The 18,552-nt window shown below is 40.2% G+C and overlaps 1 protein-coding gene across 3 annotated transcripts in view; it reads right to left on the bottom strand.

Moving 5' to 3' along the window:
* Positions 1–18,552, bottom strand: part of glceb (glucuronic acid epimerase b) — a 72,622-nt gene that overhangs the window by 4,817 nt on the left and 49,253 nt on the right. For all 3 annotated transcript variants that reach the window (XM_061739655.1, XM_061739646.1, XM_061739664.1), the window contains 2 exons: positions 12,264–12,509; positions 1,160–1,452 (listed from right to left, as the gene is read on the bottom strand). In XM_061739655.1, the coding sequence (XP_061595639.1) occupies positions 1,160–1,452; positions 12,264–12,509 (539 nt within the window). The remainder of the gene's footprint in view (positions 1–1,159; positions 1,453–12,263; positions 12,510–18,552) is intronic.

Here is an 18,552-nt window from a genome sequence, read left to right as displayed (position 1 = left end):
TCATTTCATTAATACTGCTGCCAACATTCAAATACACTGAAAAAAATAAATCTAAGCACATGTAAGTATAACATATTTAAATATGTGATGTTAAAAATTTAAAATGAAGTTTGTTGCTTTACATGAATGCATCTAGTTTTGAACTTAATCTGCATTTGTTCAAAAAACAAGACATTGTGCTTTTTTTTCCTTAACAAGCAGCATTTATGTAATCCCAGGCAATCTTTTCATTTACACACAAACAACAAGCAATGCTCTTGTTGTATTTACCTTTCCTTTAACAATTTTAATCTATTGGGCAGATTGACCAACGTTTAGATGAAACATGCTTTATTTGTTTAAGTAGAACACCACAGTAAAAAATATCTTGCTTGATCTACTTTAAAAAAAGTTAAGGCAACTTTTTCACATGAGATTTTTATGTAGATCAAGAAAGACTAGTCTTTGTATAAACTACTTAATTTTTAGTACAACATTCATTTGCAAGTAAAGTCAAATTAATTTTTTATTTATTTTTCCCCCTCTTTTTTCCTTTTTTTTCTTTTAAAAGTCAACTTAATTTTGATAAATAAAGTAAACTTAACACAATTAAGTTGACTGTACTTGCAAAATGTATTATTTACATACATACAATTAAGTAGTTTATACAAAGACTAGTCTTTCTTCATCTACATAATAATCTCATGCAAAAAGTTGACTTATTTTTCTTAAGTAGATCAAGCACAATATTTGTATCAGTGCACTTTAAATCTTACATATTGATCACCTAGTTCAAGGTTACAATAAAACGGACCTCCGAAATCAAACCAACAAAAACATCAGTGTTACGAAAAACACTAACTGAAATAGAGCTTCAAGTTGATCAATCTTTACGTATGCAAAGGCTTCAGTGATCACATTTCTACAAAATATCAGAAAATCTCCAGTGTGACTGTTTAAAAATAAAGATGTATTCAAATGGATTTTTTTGAAAACATGCCATCTACAGTTACTTGAGAGAAAGGAAAACAGAAAATCAACACGCCTGGGGAAGCTGAGACATGAAATCATTTTGTCATTTTATTTATATTCATGTTTGAGGAATTGTTTCCTCAATTTATAGGAGCAAAAGTGTTTTATCAAATGTGCTTTCGGCCCTTTGGGTCTGATTTCAACCCACCTTTGTGGCCTTGACAGCCTTTGTGTTTGACAGGCCGACCCCCTTCCTCAGGTCGGTCAGCAGGTCCCGGGTCAGAGAGCTCCAGGCCGTCCGCGGCCCCACGCCGTACGTGATGTCATGGTCCTTAAAGGCGATGAGCTGCGTACTGGTCACGTAGTGGATGGTGAAGGGCGGGCCCTTCTCTGTGGTTTCCAGGACCACGGACAGGCTCCCGTTGGAGACAAACTTGACGTCCAAGCTGAGGATGAAGTCTCTGGAGTTGCCCAGCTGGAGCGACACGCCTTCGGAGGACTCTGTGTGGGGTACAAGAGATGAAGGCGAAAGAAGGATGTGTTTAATGATCCAAAACTGCAGGAGAGGAGGTTGTACAGCGTCGAGATTCTGACAGCTTCTGAATGACAACGGACTATTTTTAGAGGACTACTGAAAGCCTTTTAATCAGCATCCGTCTCTCTTACGTCTTTTGTATGACAACTTGACGACAAGGAATAGGAAGAAATTATCTCTGGTCCTTCCATATTCATGACTGGAGTCTTGTATCGTTTTTACCTGTGTGACGTGTGTTACTGCGTGTATTTGTGTGTGTGTCAGAGACACGCTTCTCATGGGAGGAGCAGTACAGATGTGTCACTGCACACGGAGCTTAATTAGGAGGAAAGGAGGGAGGAAAAGGAATGTGTAATAGCAAGAGAGAGAAAAAAAAATGAAAGCAGAAGCCAAAGCACTGCAGCAAGTTTTCAAAGTGCTCCTCCGCATCTCTTCCCTACAAAAACAGAAACGTCAGTTTCCACAGTGCTATGGTTGGTTTAGTTCGAGTGGTTCAGTTTCTGCTCCGACATCTTCTCCAACCTGAACTCGTCCAAGCTCTCCCTTGGCCTGGTTCCTTGGCATTTGAGGCAGAAATGGAAAAGCATAAAAATAAATCAATCTAATCAGAGCTCCCAAATTATAAAAGATGATGGGCTGTAGAAGTCAATGAAAAGATGGAATGTTTGCACAAAAGCTCTCAACGCCAGCCCTCGACTGGAGAGAGTGAAAATGAGCCAACAGCGAGCAGACAAATGAGAAAACGGAAGAGAGAAATCTCACGTGGCACGAGCCGAAAGAGCTGAAGCAGATGAGGCGGACTCAGACACAAAGACAGTCGATCAGGGGGAGAATGAAGAGAGACAGTCTGGCAGGGGCCTCTGGATGACTACGGCTCTTTAATGCACTCATAAATCCATTACTTAAGGCAATGCAGAGAGTAAGTGGATTTGTACTCTGGCCCTGTGATTACTCTGCCATCAATAAAGGATAGGCAGAGAATACAGAAGAGATTTCACCTCCACCGCTCTGCTCTCTGGCTGTTTAGCAATCAGCCAGGAGACAGAGATGACATGCTGCTGGAAATATGTCAGTGCAAACTACGCTTGTATACATGAATGAGCATGAGAGATGCACACTTGAAAGCATACGCGCTGCTGGTACCTGCTGTGCAGTTGCTGACACAAAACATGTGACAAGATGACAGGCAGCCCATACGTGATCTGCCATCCACACGCTGCTCGTCTCATCCATGCACAGAGGAAATAAACCACTTCAGTCAAAATATTCACCCAGCAGGAGGTTTCAATGTTTATAAGGCTTCAAATTATTTTAATGATCAATATAGCAGTTTTTATTGCTCACTTTCTCTTTACAGTTTGCTTCCGAGTCATGATTTTTCAATCCTCCTCCTGTCATTGACACGTACAACTGGTCCGTTTCTCTCATTTTCTGCAACATTGTCACCAACTGATGCCATTACACACATTTCATTCACTATTTTCAGTCATTGCTATTGTGTTGGTGGATCTGGTTTGTGGCCATGTTTTTATGATGGCTTCATGACAAGCTGCTACCAGAATTTTTGACAAATTTCCATCTTCTTCTGACAAAATATTTTCTGTCTCCAATATCAAAATACAGCACTGCACATGATTTCGTTTTGTCAAAGCTCCAAATCTTCGAGTTGTGCAAGATGTCCATGTTTACAGTTCTACATCTCCAAGATATAGAACTTTATTCCTAGTTTGAGAAGTTTACAAATAATCTGATTAAATTCTTCACGTGCATGTAGTACTTTGTTTAGGTACACAATCATGAAGTGGACTGTTGTGTTCCAGCTATTTCTCTTCAGAAATACTGCTAATTTATGTATTTCTTTACATATGTTGTTATACTGTACATCTCCTTGCCTCCATTAGTTGTTGGTATAAATCAAAATAGTCAAAACATAACACAGCTCCAGTTATTCCATGTTTGACAAATTCCTACTGGATTTGAATCTGTTTAATAACAATCCCCTAACCGAAGTGGTCCTGGTTTGCATAATGCGAGGTTCAGTTTAATTTCCTGAAAACCCTGAATAAAATCTGCATCTTTTATCAGTACACTCAGTGCAGCTATTCCAATTTACGTGCACTTTTTCAATCTCTGGTCATAGAAATTTGGAGTAATATTTTTTTGTCATAGGCTACCACCCATCAAATTAGTCTTAGTTCATCTCCTAATTTATATTTTCATGCAACGTATGATGCCATGTTTCCTTCGGTGTAAATGTTATGATGCCTTCTCTTCAAAAATCTTTTTTGTTCCATGAACGTCGGACTTTCTCTGACTTGTACAAAATCTTCAATCCCCAAATGTTCAATTTGTGCTGCATGAATTCTGGCAATGCCATACCTCTTAAGTTTTCAAAGCAGTTTTTTAATTTTTAATTGTTCAATTCAATTCAAAAGACTTTATTAATCCCTGAAGGGAAATTGGCTTGAGGCCATTCCACATGAACCCTGAAATTGTTTTACTCCACATTCTGAATCGTTTCCCAGGTATCTCTATGGGCAGCGACTGGAGCAGATAAATAACTTGTGGAGGAATAATATTCTTTAAGTCTCTATTCATGTCTTTAAATCGAATGAAAGCACATTTCATCTTAAAATAGGATGCCTCCTGAAGTACTTATCCACATTGGTTAGTTAGTTTCTTACAATTTTCCAATTACTTTTGTCAAATCAACACCAAGGTGCTTCATTTTTGTTGCACTCTAGTTCAACTTGTATTTTTAGAACGGAGGCAACTGAACATTAATATTTGTGTTTTGGTCAGATTCAAACGATGTCCATTATAGCAACTGAACACCTTGAGTACTACATGTTCCCAAACCTTTATTCCTTTACAGTGTTTTAATACACTAAGACCTTCTGTGTCGGTTCACATATTTCAAAAGTACTTGATACAGGGGCATCCAATTAAAATTTCAAAAGCTGTTTCAGCATTATGTCTTACTAAGATTGTACTGATGTTGTTATGTTTAACATTTTTAACGTTACCCTAGGGTTCTTCTTATGTTGTACTGGGTTCCTTCTTTAATGAAGCCTGTCTGATCTTCATCTATCATGTAATTCATGAAAGTGTTGTAACTTTTTTGCAGCGTCTCAATTACACAACTTATAGTATTTACTACCCCGTCCAATAGGAATCCCAGTTGTTACAGCCTCCGCTCCAAGAATGACGGAAGCACATCGTGTTCAAGTGTGCAATTAAAAGACCCACTTGAACACACAAAAGTACTGGTAAAAGTTGTTCACTTTGTGTCTTGGACCACTTACTGGGGAACTGTTCGTCTCAAGTTTACTCACTTCTCTCCCCATTTCTTTTTTTGTAGAGGGTGAAGTCAAGAAGCCATTCTGATCCGCCCAAGCCCAAAGTATATTTCAACTGGACCCCACACTATTCCTCACCTTTCTGTTCGCAGAGCCGCTCTTTTTCATGGGGTTCGTGGGTGAGCAGTTCATTTCGAGTCCACTCAAATTCTCATTTGAACGGAGATCTGGACTCAGCTGCTAAAGCTGTTTCACTTTGGCATTTGAAGAGGACATTATGGAGGAAAAAGAAAAAAAGAAAGAAAAAGAAATGGGACCACTGTCTGAAGTCACTATCAGGTCAAAAAAAAGGAAGAGACTGTTCTAAGTTTGAAAATGCATCATTTGTAAGGCTTTGAGCAGAACTCGGCAGCCTCCTCGTTTTTATGTCCAACTTGAACTTCAAATGTCGCTACATTTGCTGTACTTTGGAGATGAGGTCTAAAATCAATTGTTCTTGCTTCTTGTTGCACTATTGACATTGTACTTTCATTAGCAGTTATATAATACTTAATTCAAGAAAAAAGAAAAAGTTTGAAAGTCCCTATAAGAACAAATCTCTTTTAAACACCCTCAAAAGGAAATTTGCCATCTAATTTACAATCCTAAAGCATTTGTATCCTTGTCTGAAAATGCCATTTCTCATTTGTCTTTGAGAGGAAAAAGTCAATCACAAAAATTTTCTTTAGATTTTGGTGAAAATGAGCCAATATACGCAACAGTTCTCAATGTTGTTCAAGATAGCACAGAAGCATTTATAAGGCTGCTGTGTAATGGAGAACTTTATGATTTTTGACAAGTGTATAAACATTACTTTACACATTATTATTTGTGGTGCTGGATTTCGTTAATGTGGAGCAGGTCATTTTATGACTCCTTGAGACTTTTGCCTAAAATAGGAATCATCACGAGCCATCTTGGTTAAAACAGCAAACGAGGGGAAAAGTTTGCAAGTAACCTATTTGGTGACAATTTGGTGTACCAACGTGAGCTCTTAAGGTCTGTCGTATGCTCTCTGGCAGGGTAATAAAGAACTCCAGAAGCCATTAAGTGTAACCTGTTGAAAATACATTGGGAGTGGTAGTTTAACGCGGAAGGACAGATCTGAAAAAGTATACAGCCCAAGCACGTAGAGGGTAAAGTGTAGTGGAGTAGCTTACTCCACCCTCTAAAAATTAATGGTTAAAAAAAAAAAAAAAGTCAGTGCCTACATCTCTGGTATTTTGACTAAAGGATGTCACAAATACTTCATTAAGACCTAAAGAAATCTTGCCTATAGGTTTTTCTTTAAGTCAAATATATTTGTATTTGTGGTACCATTTAAAAACAGTTTTTTACTTCAGTGATAAACTCTGTGTAATAGTGTTTATTGATAGTGACAGAGTCCTATTCCTGTGCAGGACTCAGATTTCTTAATGATATGTGATGGTTTCAGAGGGATTCGTTGCATGCGAGTAACCCAGTATTACCGTTTCTGATGTCGGCTTCACTATAATCTGCTCACTGTCCCGCAGCGATGTCAGAGCTGTATTTAGTGATTGTCAACGTTCCACTACTGCTGCTTCGGAGTCGAACATCTGATTCAACACGCCGCTTTTCATCTTCATCTCCTCAAAGATTTACAAATGCGGTACTTGAAGCATGATGGCAAATTATGGGATGGCATTATTTACTGCCATCTTATTAATGATAACAAAAAAATTAATCATTAATGCTTGTTTGTGCAGTGTTTAAAAAAAAGAAAACTCATATTCGAGAAAGGTTTAATTTGTTTTATGTATTTAGCTGATGGCAACTTTGTAATTCACATTCACAGATTAACTGGTACCGGATGGTATTAGTATTAGTATTTGTGCAAAGTAAATAACTTCTCAAAGGTCAGTGAAGGATGATAAAGCTGCTGATCTCAGACAATCATGTTCAGGTGAGGAGTGGGTTTATTTTCTGCGATCTTCATGGCCAAACTCTCTGGTTGGCTCCATCAAATGTCACCCAAATGGACACAAAGGTTTTTTGTGCTTTTAATCAAACCCCTTGATATGCAGAAAAGTGCTGACAAGATTTGCAAGAGATGAAGACTTTAAACTCTCTTGTAAATAATGTAACATGTTGATACGCTTCACGTTGGTCCACTAAACGCAGGTCAACAAATACTCCTGTGTTGCTGGTGCAGTTCTGGCTGAGGATGCAGCAGGAAATGATGAGCTGAAACATCATGAGGCTGAGCCGCTGCAGCTTTGATAATGATGTCAGGTTACACAAACACAAAGTTCAAACTAGACTTAGAAAAGCAATACAAGTGGCTCTGAGGTCAGTTAATTAAAGCAACTGAAGAAACGAAAAGTCTTAAAGGTGACCTATTATGGCATTTAATGTATATTTTAAACAGGCCTTGAATGTCTTAAAAACAATCTAAAGCTTGTTTTTTCTACATAAATCATAAATCCAGCCTGTGGGCCCTGTCACTAGTTTTACCGCTTCTAACCTCTTTTTCTGTGCCTCATTTTTAGGGAAAGGGGGGGTATGATAATGAGGCTCTGTGCTGATTGGCTCCCTGAATGACGTGTAGCAGGGGAGGAGCATAAACCTCGCTCCGCCAGAGTAGCCCGAGCCTGTAAATTATCCCAACACTGAATTTTCACAAATGGCCACTTTATTGTTAAAAAAATAAAATATGAGTTGTATATAAATAACATTTATGCACTATTTAAGCCGGATCTACCCGGCGGATGCTGAACGCTGGCCCCGGAGCCACGCCCGGCGCCCGGGAGCAGCGCTGCTGGAGCAGCGCGCATCACCGCGGCTTTAACGGGGGAATCTGAGCGGTTCCGACCGGCCGGGACCGCAGGAACCGGCCTGGACTGGTAGCAGGGACTCCCGGGGACCGACCAGCGGAATTTCAGCCGGATCTGCCCGGCGGATGCTGCGCGACGGGCGCCGCAACCGCACGGCGGGCGCACAGATCGGCTCCGCGGCGCATCCGCGGCGCATCGCCCGTTATCGGGGATCAAACCGACAGATTTGCCTGAAAATCTCAGAGGGTGAAGCTGGTCCGACCTGGGACAGACCCCCGAGGACCCAGCTCCTAAACCACCCGGGAACCTGGATGATTTAACGTGGATCCGCTCCGCCGCCGCGCCGTGTCCCACAGGCTGAAGGATGGACCGCTCCAGCAGCGGAGAGAGCTGGTTGTGGGCGTGGTTTCAGCAGCGGAGGCTGAACCTATGGAAATCTGCTCCCGTCGTGACGTAACGACAGGAGCAGATTCTAATCGGCTCAAAAAAAACCACGTGACACTGGGGGACTCTGTCAGGCGGGGGTCAGAGACCCTGCAGAAATTCATGGTATTTTGTCTCCCCTGTGCTGGCAGGGTGAGGGGAGACCACTTTATATATGTTAAAACAAGAAAAAACTTGTTTTTCATAATAGGTCCCCTTTAAGCAATGCAAATAAGTTTTAAGAGTGAAGTATCGCAGTGTTCGCAGTACTGCTCACCAATGCTTTCACGACTAAAATCTTTCTGACATATGTACTTATTAGTTAATTTAAGGCTTTGCTTTCATAGTAGTAGTTTGAAGAGTTAAAAAAATCATTATGTTTTTGCAACAATCCTGGAAGTTGGATGTACTTGCTGCCATTCGGGCATGTTATTTGACTCTGGTCTCAATATGACTATGTTATTGTATAGTTTGGGAAACTCAAACAGAAGCAGGCTCATTAGATTCCCTGTATTCCCAGCAGTTTTGAGTAGTGCTTAGCCGTGCTCACACAAAGTCTGCCAGACCATCACGGTCACACGACTGAGATGTCGCAACATGACACATATACAGAAAAAGGTTGAACCTGCGTTATCAGGGGAATGGTCAGCATAAAATACTTTTCTGAAGCACCAATCGACCACAGACAGATTGAAAAAATAAAGGTGTTCAGTGGCAGACATTGTTTGTGCAGGAATGCGTGGATAGTAGATAGCCGGTTATTATCAGGGGGCAGACAATTGATCCACTTGTCAGAGGCTTTGAGAGATTATTCAACACTCGTGCCCTAGATAGTGCAAGGCCAAACTGGAAGGAGGAGATGGCAAAAGAAGGAGAAACTGACAAAAGATGAAGCAAATGATGAAGTCTGATGAGAGAAGAATAAAGGGTTAGAATGCACCAGTTACATAAGACTGCAATGTTGACGAGTCACGGGAGTGTTGAGGGGTGATAAGTGTGTGAAAATAGTAAACACCACCGGAAGACTGGCAGAGATCTGGAGTAGACGGGTAAGATTAACGGAGAATGGACGCTGCTGGAGGAGGATGAGGAGTGATGAAAACACAGAGATGTGCAATGATGACAGGCTGACCTGCGAGGCAAGCTTAGCAACGGGGGGGAAAAAAAGAAAAAAAACTGCAGGGACGTGAAATGAAAAGAAATTGGTGATGATGAGAGGTTGAAAGCTGAAGAATTAGGAGGAGGAGCAAATTACAGCAGAGACAGCAGCTCAATAGAGGACAAAGAAGAGACAAGTGCCCTGGAAATAACAGCAGGAGATCAGAGGAGAACAGAAACAGCTCACAGCCAACACCAGGTAAAAGATTTAGACTTTTCCCAACTCCAAAAATAACTGCTTCACTCATGTTACAACTGTTAATCCACGGTTTCCAACCTCTGTCTTATTTATAGATGTTGCAGTCTGCCATAACAATTGAAGGCAAATATACAAATAGATTTTTCAGATTAATTTAACAGTTGTAGCTAAATATACTAGGGAGAGGACAACTTTATGAACATTTCTAGTTGTGTTGAAACACAAATAAAGCTTCCAGGTGTAAATGGTACTTCAGCAGTCCAACATCTGAGCTTCATAGCCGTTTGTCTACAGGTTACAATCAATAACTACTGTGTTCACTGTTGGCTAATATGAAATTGATGTGAGACAATCACCAACAGTGTTTTGGGTGGAAAAACACATTTTTTTCTAATAACAAGCTATAGTTTACAAATAAGGCTTGACCAGACCAGTTCAAGTCAACTCTCATCAGGACAGACCCAGAGATCCAGCTGATTTGATCACAGCTGCTGGGGAAATTAACACAGAAGTCATTCAGGTTTTATATGAATAACACATCTTGTGTGTTTAGACTCTGCTTTATAGAAAACCCCAGGGGGCGGGCTTTTTAAATGCACAAACAGCTATACAAGACACTGAAAGTACTGTAAGACAAGACACAAAGAGCATTACGTAACCTCTTTACACATGACAGCAATGGGACTCTTGGAAATCAGGCCACTAAACTGTGCTGCCTCTCTCTTTAGTAAGATTCAAACTTCTTAAAACTCAAAATTACGGCATTTGAATCATTCGGCATAATTCCTATCAGATGCTGCAAGACTGAATACAATTCTTTTTGGGACATAATGAAAAAAATGTTTCTTTTCAGATCAATTTTTAGATGGCAAAAGGAACAATGCTGTACTCGAGAAAATGAAAACAACATCTGACAAAGCTGCAGTAGTGTTCTCTGTTCCACATGAGCATCAGACGAGAAGGAGCTGAATTAAGTAAGAGTCCTCCGGGTTGAAACTTTAGGAAATAGCACCACGGATAGTGCCCTTCTTCAGACAGTTTTATTACAAGTGATGAAACTCCACATTTTCTAAATGCCCATTACTGCGACACTGATGGGGGCACACAGTAATATACATGTTAATATTAATCAGTCTGAAACGATTTTAAGTTCTCACTGTAATGTTCAAGGGCTTCATTTATGATCACTGCATATGCAAGAAAGAGGCTTCCACACAAATGTACACACACATGCTAGGAAACTTTCATCCAAACACAAATGGCCATTGGATTATACCTAATCAAACTAAACTGAATTTAGGCACCTAACATAGTATTTAGAATCCTATGTTAAGGTACAGCCTTGAAGGTACCGCTTTGCCAGATTTTAATGCAACAGAGAGCTGGGTTGGGGATACTTTTGATTTGAACTTTTTATTTACGTGTCATGCACATGACGTGCCCAGCCCGAGTGGGCTTACAAGACACCAAAAAAAGAGAGAAAGGAACATAAAGCAAATGAAAGCCAGACAACAGACCTTGTACCAATTAAACATATAAACAATCCTGACGCTTTCTCCAGGCTTCAGAAACAAAATGAGCCAACTTAAAAACATGGAAGCTAAACAACCCGTCCATTCTATCATCGTCAGAGCACCAGAACATTTCTGGGTTTTTAACAAACATTTCGGTAAATAAGGGAATTCTCAGTTCATCATACAGAGGGCAATATAACAAAAAATGTGATTCACTTTCCACTTCATTAAGTTTGCATAATTCACACAACCTTTCATCTTCGGGAATGTTTTTAAATCTACCAACTTCAAGATTCAAGGGAAGGATTCCTGTTCTCAGCTGAGCCATTAAAGACCTTTGATTTCGTGTTAGGTTTGCTTTAACATAAGGCCATAATTGTGCTTGATTTGGATATATGTTCGTAATTTGGGTTTAAACAAAATCTCATTTAACCATTTTGTCTTAAATAAAGCAAAAAACTTATCACTAATTGAAGTTATTGAATAGGTTAAGTTATTCCTATACATATACTGTAATCCAACGTCTTCAAATAATGCAAATATTTCTTTAGTCCATGGCGAACCATTTAATTTACTCCAAATAAAAACTTTCTTATTGACCCTGTCTTCCGGCATATTAAGTAAACGATTCCACAATCTAATCATCTCACATTTACGTCTTATGGAACCAGGAAGCCAACCCATGTCACCTTGAACGGCCAAGATCGGAGAAAATTTATGAACCCCCAAGAAACAGATACTACAGATTAGTGTGTATCTTGGTAAGATGTTTTTTATTAAAAACACAATTACTGTGGTGACATTTAAAAGACTGATTGCATGGGTAAACCAGCACTGCTAGAGGACTATGCGAAATTAAAAATTAAAAATCAATGATTCTCCACAGTTCACCATAAAAGTCACAAATGGCATTGAAGGTGATATGGACTGATCAGTTATGATTAAATGCATGTACATCCAACAGGCATGTGCATGTGTACATGATTGATATTTAAATATTGGCACATGAGCATAAAGACAACATTTTAAGTCAGATTTATATTGGACCACGAGATGCAGCAGCTGAGTTTTCAGCACTGCTCCAATAAGTACAGCAGGTCATGTCTGCCCACTGCAATCAACTTATACAAATACACTCTGCAAGGAGAGAGCACTCCTTTAAATAATCATCATTTCTAGGAATGCCATTATGCGGTATCTACTGTCCACCACAAGAGCCAGGATTCTTCCCCTGCAGAGAATCATACTGTCCTGAGGGAGTAGTGGCATATCAAGCCTGCTGCAGCCACAGTCTACAAGAGATAAGCCGCTTGCCTCAAGGCCATATGGGCAAATGGAAGGCTTACATACCTGGAGCACTGAACTGACGCACAGAGGTAGATCTGCTCTTGTCAGAGACGCGGCTGAGACTGCAACCTTTCGGCACACTCCAAGACGCCGCGGTGGCCCTGCTGTCCCGCTCCTCGGCCGTGTCGTAGATCTCCACGTGGGGAGGACGCTCCGTCAGGTTTTTGCTGTAATGGCTCAGACCGTACTGGGCAATTTGGATGGCGTAGAAGTAACCCTGAGGGCCCCACTGAGTGGACAGAGGCACGCCTGAGTTGAAAGGAAGGAAGCAGAACAGGAAGATGTTAAACTAAGATGGAAAACAACCTTATGAAAAGAAATAATGTTTTTATCTTGACTTTATTTCAGGCAGTCACTTTTATACTGCTTTAAAATGCTTCAATATTTTACACAATTGTCTTTTCTTAATCTGAAGTATATTTCAAATATATGTGCTGTTTTGATGAAATGTCTCAATTCTTCTCATTTAGCTTGACGAAAACAAAAAAACTCATATCACAACAACTTTCCTAAATAAAATCAGCTTTTTTCAAACATTCCAGTGAGCGGATTAAACTGAACATCACAATAAAGATTTCAAACGTCAACTCTGAATTAAAATTTTCATAGTTAGTTTCTTCTTTTTTCTCCAGGTGCAAAAAAAAGGTATAAAAAAAAAGAAAAAGAAAAAAAGCAGCCAAGGAAGATAAAGAACTGGACGTCATGGCGAAATTTCAGTTAATCTGCAGCATTTCGCTGCAGGCGACTGTCCCTACTCAGGCGGGCAGAAATAGCTCAGGCAGGAGAATCACTGATTACCAGATAGCTCTGTTTCAAACAGCGACAGGGAGGTTGCATACACCACCCAAACCCACATCCTTCAGACAAGAATGGATTACATACACATTAGGGTTGACAACGTCCCTTCTCATCTGAAACTAAATCACCACTGCACACATTACTGTATTCCGTGGTGATTAGTGATAATAACTGGTTTCCTAATTGTCATTTGTGCTGTTTGGGATGGACTTTGGAGAGAGGAAACAAAAAAACAACAAGACAAGTTTAGTTTCATTAAATACGTGATAGAAGTCCTGCTGCCAGAAACCTACCAACACATTGAACAAACTGTAAATGTTCTGTGCCCAAAAACACATTGTAAATGAAAAAGACATTTCCATTGCTTTGTTCTCTACATGTTTACAGACCACAGAGTATATTAATTGTCTAATGATGGTAACAAATAATTAAATCTACGGCAAAAAAGTGCATCTCAAAACTAAAGCAGCAACTGTTAGAATAACACATGACTAATGTGTTAAAAACGTTCACCAAATTAGTAACTGTGAAAGAAAACATATTAAACACTAGTATTATCTGCAGGCAAAACATCCAGTTCTTCTTAAGATGCCTCACTGATGTCCTTTTCTTCAGGATTAATATTCAATGGTAAGGCGGGAAAAGATGCAAACTAGGGCTGTTCGATTAATCGATTTTAAATCGTAATCGCGATTATGTAATTAGAACGATGTTAAAACGTGAAAATTGTAAAATCGATTTTTAAATTTTTTTTTTTTTTTTTTACCTTGTCTGCACACATATTAATGATTGATGGAAATACCTCTCAATACCTGCGACAAGTGCCCCATGGGAGAGGCTCTTTAGTGTAGGAGGGGGCGTTGTAACATGCCACCGGGCATCCCTCAAGCCACATGCGGTAGACCGGCTCGTGTTCCTTGCAAAAAACTTGCAAATGTGAATAGCAAATGTAATGACATTACACACCTCTACCTCCTTCATGGGTTGCATTATTATTTAGCATGCAAAGACCCAGTTTAGTTTAATTAGAAAATGTCTTGTTTTATTTAATTGGAAATATAACTTACTGTATGTTTGCAAGTGCTGATTTGCTGATTTTTTTTTTTCCAGAGATAAAACTTTATATTTTATTATATTTTTTAAAACTTTTTTTCAACTTATTTTACAGAGTTTTGCACTTTATTCATTCATTTTTGCTTTAATAAGAGCAAAGTTTGCACTTAAAGCCCAATGGGGCAAATGTTCAATAAAAAAACAGCATATTTGAAATAATTTCTTTGCCTTTTGTCAATTCACAAAATAATCGTAATCGTAAATCGGATTTTGAGAGAAAAAAAAAAATTAAGATTTTATTTTTGGGCAAAATCGAACAGCCCTAATGCAAACATATCTGTTGAAGCCTCTCAGTTTTCTGAGAAACCTTCCAACCACAACTTCTCAGTGTGCTTTAGACACAACACAACCTTCTGCCAAAAACTGGTTCATGGTCACAACACAAGATTCAGTGACCCACTTGCTTCTCACAGATAAGAAACACTCGTGTGGACAACAATATAGATATTCACCTCTCGTTGCTGTGTGACTTACATGGAGATGGAAGGTGCATTATTTTGTTTGGCCGCTGCTACGGCCATGGTCCGTCGTAGGAGGGAGTAACAGGAATAATGGGTGCAATGAGTGCTTGGTGAATTGATAATGCAGAACGGTATAACTGGGGCATGAAGATGGCTGTGTACTCCTACCAGAGGCTTCAGGCCTGCTGTCAGAATAAAAGCTTCCTCCTACAGCCGTGGTAACATCACAGACTCAAGCAGTGACAGTTGGTGGATTTTCATTAAACTTTCTTACAAATCAAAAACAACAATTCTGAAATTGCGGTAAGGTACCACTGTGGGGGCCTGGCGTTTCCATAGAATGCTGTTTTGTAAATGATTGTGATTCTCATAAAATGTCACCCTCTCCTAGAATCTCATTCAGTGAGACTTTTCTTCAAAAAAAAATGAGGAGGATATGGAGGAGATGTGTTTCCATAATAGGTTTTTCGTTGCAATATTTAGGTGTTGCACAATTCTTGTGTTAGTGGAAATGCGACTAGTGAAAGAGGCCGATACTGCTACTGACTGTTCTGTGGATTGTGAAGTAAAGGACAGGGACCATGTTCATACTGCAGAATTATGTAATACTTTTTAAAAGCACATACTGGAAAGACAATATTACACCTTGGTTGGATCTCTTTGAAAGCACAGCTGGATAGTGAATAATGAAGAGGGCATGTCTTTATAGGACGGTCTCTGTGTGAAAGTGGCTTGTGTCAAATGAGAACAACAATAAAAGGAGGGATCCTCAGGTTTCATCTATCCAACACTTCACAATGCAGCCTTGAATATCCTACTCAGGCATTGTTGCAAAAATTCACACTTTGATTAATGAGACCAAAACATCTCACAAGCTGACACGGTAAACAACTTACAAAGACGAAAAGGCTCCAACTACCCACAGGAGGGACAGCGGGGTCTGCATAACTTCAATAGCTTACAGTATAAGCTTGAAAATAGTCACCAGTCAGTTTGACCTGAGAAACTCTTCTGGACGGAAGGTGAAACATCTTCAAGAACAAAAGACAAAGAAGTTCAGCTGCCTTTGATTCAACCCTAAGCTTCAACCCCACTTAAGATCGATGCCAGTACCTGAAGACGTGCATACTTAGATAATCTTAAAGGGATTGTGACATGAAAAACACATTTTTCTTGATTTTTTGTGTTTTGTTGGGTGGCTTGACATCAAATTACACCCAAAAAACAACGAACTTTTAACATTCAGTGTATTGTGTGCTTTCTGGGATTTTCCGCATAACTGTGCAAAAACGGCGCATGTGGTTTGGTGGCGGGCCGTGACGTCAGGGCCCGCTAAATCACTGCCCCCTCCACCCAGCTCCCTGTCTCCTCTCCTCTCCAGCGCACCATAAAGGCTGATTTATGGTTCCGCGTTACACCGACGCAGAGCCTACGGCGTATGGTTACGGGGCGACGCGCACCATACGCTGAATCTACGGCGTAGGCTCTGCGTCGATTTAACGCGGAACCATAAATGAGGCTTAACACGGAGCTGTTTAGAGCGTCTTTTGTTCTAATCACCGGAGGAAAACTGCTAAGAAGACCCGCGGCCACTGACTGGACTAAAGATAAGGGGACAGTGCTGCTTGCATGCCTTTATTTTTATGATTGTTTGCTCTGGTTCGCCCTGCTGCTTTTCCGTGCATGCTTCGCCTGTCGCTCCCGGCTTAACTCTCCGACGCCGCTGTGAGCGTATGGCTGGAGGAGGAGCAGGTTTGGAAGAGGAGCGGAGCAATGATTGACAGGAAAGGGGGGAAAGGAAGCATTTTTCACGGCGCAAAAAAACACTGTAATAAAAAGCCAGGAAAAGAGTACTAGAGTGAAGTTTTTCTTGTTACACTCTTTTAGACACATTTGAGGGATGTTGGCCAAGACTTTTAATAGTGTTAAAAGCATGTTAAAAATTATGTCACAATACCTTTAAGACGCTCGCTCTTTTGTAAAGGTGGTTATCCATTTCAAATCCATGGCCAAGAACAGAGTAAATCACTATAAATGTGTTATATCTAACAGTTATGCTGAAAACCAAAAGTGGATGATTATCTAAAATACTCTGGCGCTGCTTGCAGCCTTTCCAGAGGTCAAGTCAGGCGGAGCCGAGGCTGTACTTTGTTTGCTTTACCACTCAATTAAACTTAATTCATGCACATCATGCTTAATTCTTGCAAGTGTTGCCTAAATGAAAGGTTGAATGGTTTTTGCATTTCACTAATATTTATTTTCACAGTACAGTGCACGTTTTCAGACTTAAACTGTGGACATGTAAGCGGTCGACCTTATGAATGAAATTCTTTAGAAAGCAACAAAATAAAGGCAATCTGCTAATAAAACGGGACAGTACATTTTATTCTTTTTTGATAACATGAACAAATTCATGTCATTTGATGTAAATGGGTGTTGCATTTATGCATTCACTCTTATCTCAGTTACTAATTGATAGGTTTATTATTTGAATGATTATATCTAAATAGGTAAATAGCATGGACAAATGCCACATTTCTTTAGTAAAGTCACAAACTTGACAGTACTGATTTGCTTGCCTTGATTTATGTGTTAAGAGCCTAGAAAAAGAAGTGTGTACACTCATACGTCCACAAACACACTTAGTTCCATTTCCCTGCAAAATGTTGTCTCTCCGTCTGTCTTGTTACTGACATCTCCCTTGACAACTCAAGTTAAATGGCTTTCAAAATACTAACATTGCAGCAGTGAGCTGCACTGCCTAACACTAAGTAATCCATGGGGAACTGGATGGTAAGTCTCCACATATTTTCATGGCTCCGGAAAGCCGGCTTTTTCAGAAATCTAAAAAAACTAGATCTCCTGCCAGTTCCAGAGGGCTCTCAAAGCCTACTGACATTCACGCAGTAGCTGAAGTGTAACATCTTGTTAAATGTTTCGCCTTGCCCTTTTGTTGTTGGTTCCCTTTTTTTTTTTTTTATATATAAAAAAAAAGGGAACAGGGTATAAAGTCTTTGACAACTAATTGAAACCCAGGCTACATTCACGCTACACAATTTTAAGTATCTGCATCATAACGCACAACTCAGAGTCCCGTAAATTGGGAGTCTTAAGTTACTGTTGTGTTCACACTATGTGGTTGAGGGGTAAGGGCTGACTGAGTTGCCGTTGTGAAGTGTGTGTGACACCCAACTCTTTTTGGGTAAATGGTCTGAGGAAAGAAATGAGCATTGCAAGCTATTTGTGATGCTTTGTTCAGAGCACAGATGAAAAATGAACAGACAACGAATATGAGTAAAGAAATGACTTAGCATGTGTGAGAGCAGGGATTTTCTGTGCCACAGAAAGATTTGAAGACCTGTACAATAATCTTTTTTTGATGAAAAAGCAACCTCCTGCTTGTATTTTAGTATGGTGTATCATGTATCACTGAGTATTTACAGGACCCCCCCCCCCCTCCTTGCTACAGCACCTTCCCTTCCTCATATGGCCCTTTTCCACTAGTATCTACTCAGCTCGCTTCTACCCGCCACCGCCCCGTCTTGCGCTTTTCCACTACGGGCTGAGGCGGGTGGAGCCGTGCTAAGCAGATACTTTTTCTGTAACCATTCTGCCGAGGTTCTAACCGGGCTGAGCCGGCACTATATCTGACATCACCACGCTCCACGCCACTGATTGGTCGGGGGGCAGGGCCGTCAGGCGTTTGAATCAGGAAGCGGGAGTCGGCTCGCGGTGATTTTATTATAAAGCGCAAACGTCTGTTCGGTGATCCAACTCTGAGGTGCAGATGTTCATAAACCTGGTGGCTGACGAGAGAATTAGGCCGCATTCAGACTGCAGGTAAATCTGATTCATATCTGATTCCTTCTCATATCCGATTTTCAGGGCTGACTGTCCACACTGTTTTTAGCAAGTGTCCA

The sequence above is a fragment of the Cololabis saira genome, chromosome 2, assembly GCF_033807715.1.
Source record: "Cololabis saira isolate AMF1-May2022 chromosome 2, fColSai1.1, whole genome shotgun sequence".
In the NCBI taxonomy this organism is placed as follows: domain Eukaryota; kingdom Metazoa; phylum Chordata; class Actinopteri; order Beloniformes; family Belonidae; genus Cololabis; species Cololabis saira.
The sequence above is the reverse complement of the archived record's forward strand: the minus strand, read 5'-3'. Positions and strand labels throughout refer to the sequence as shown.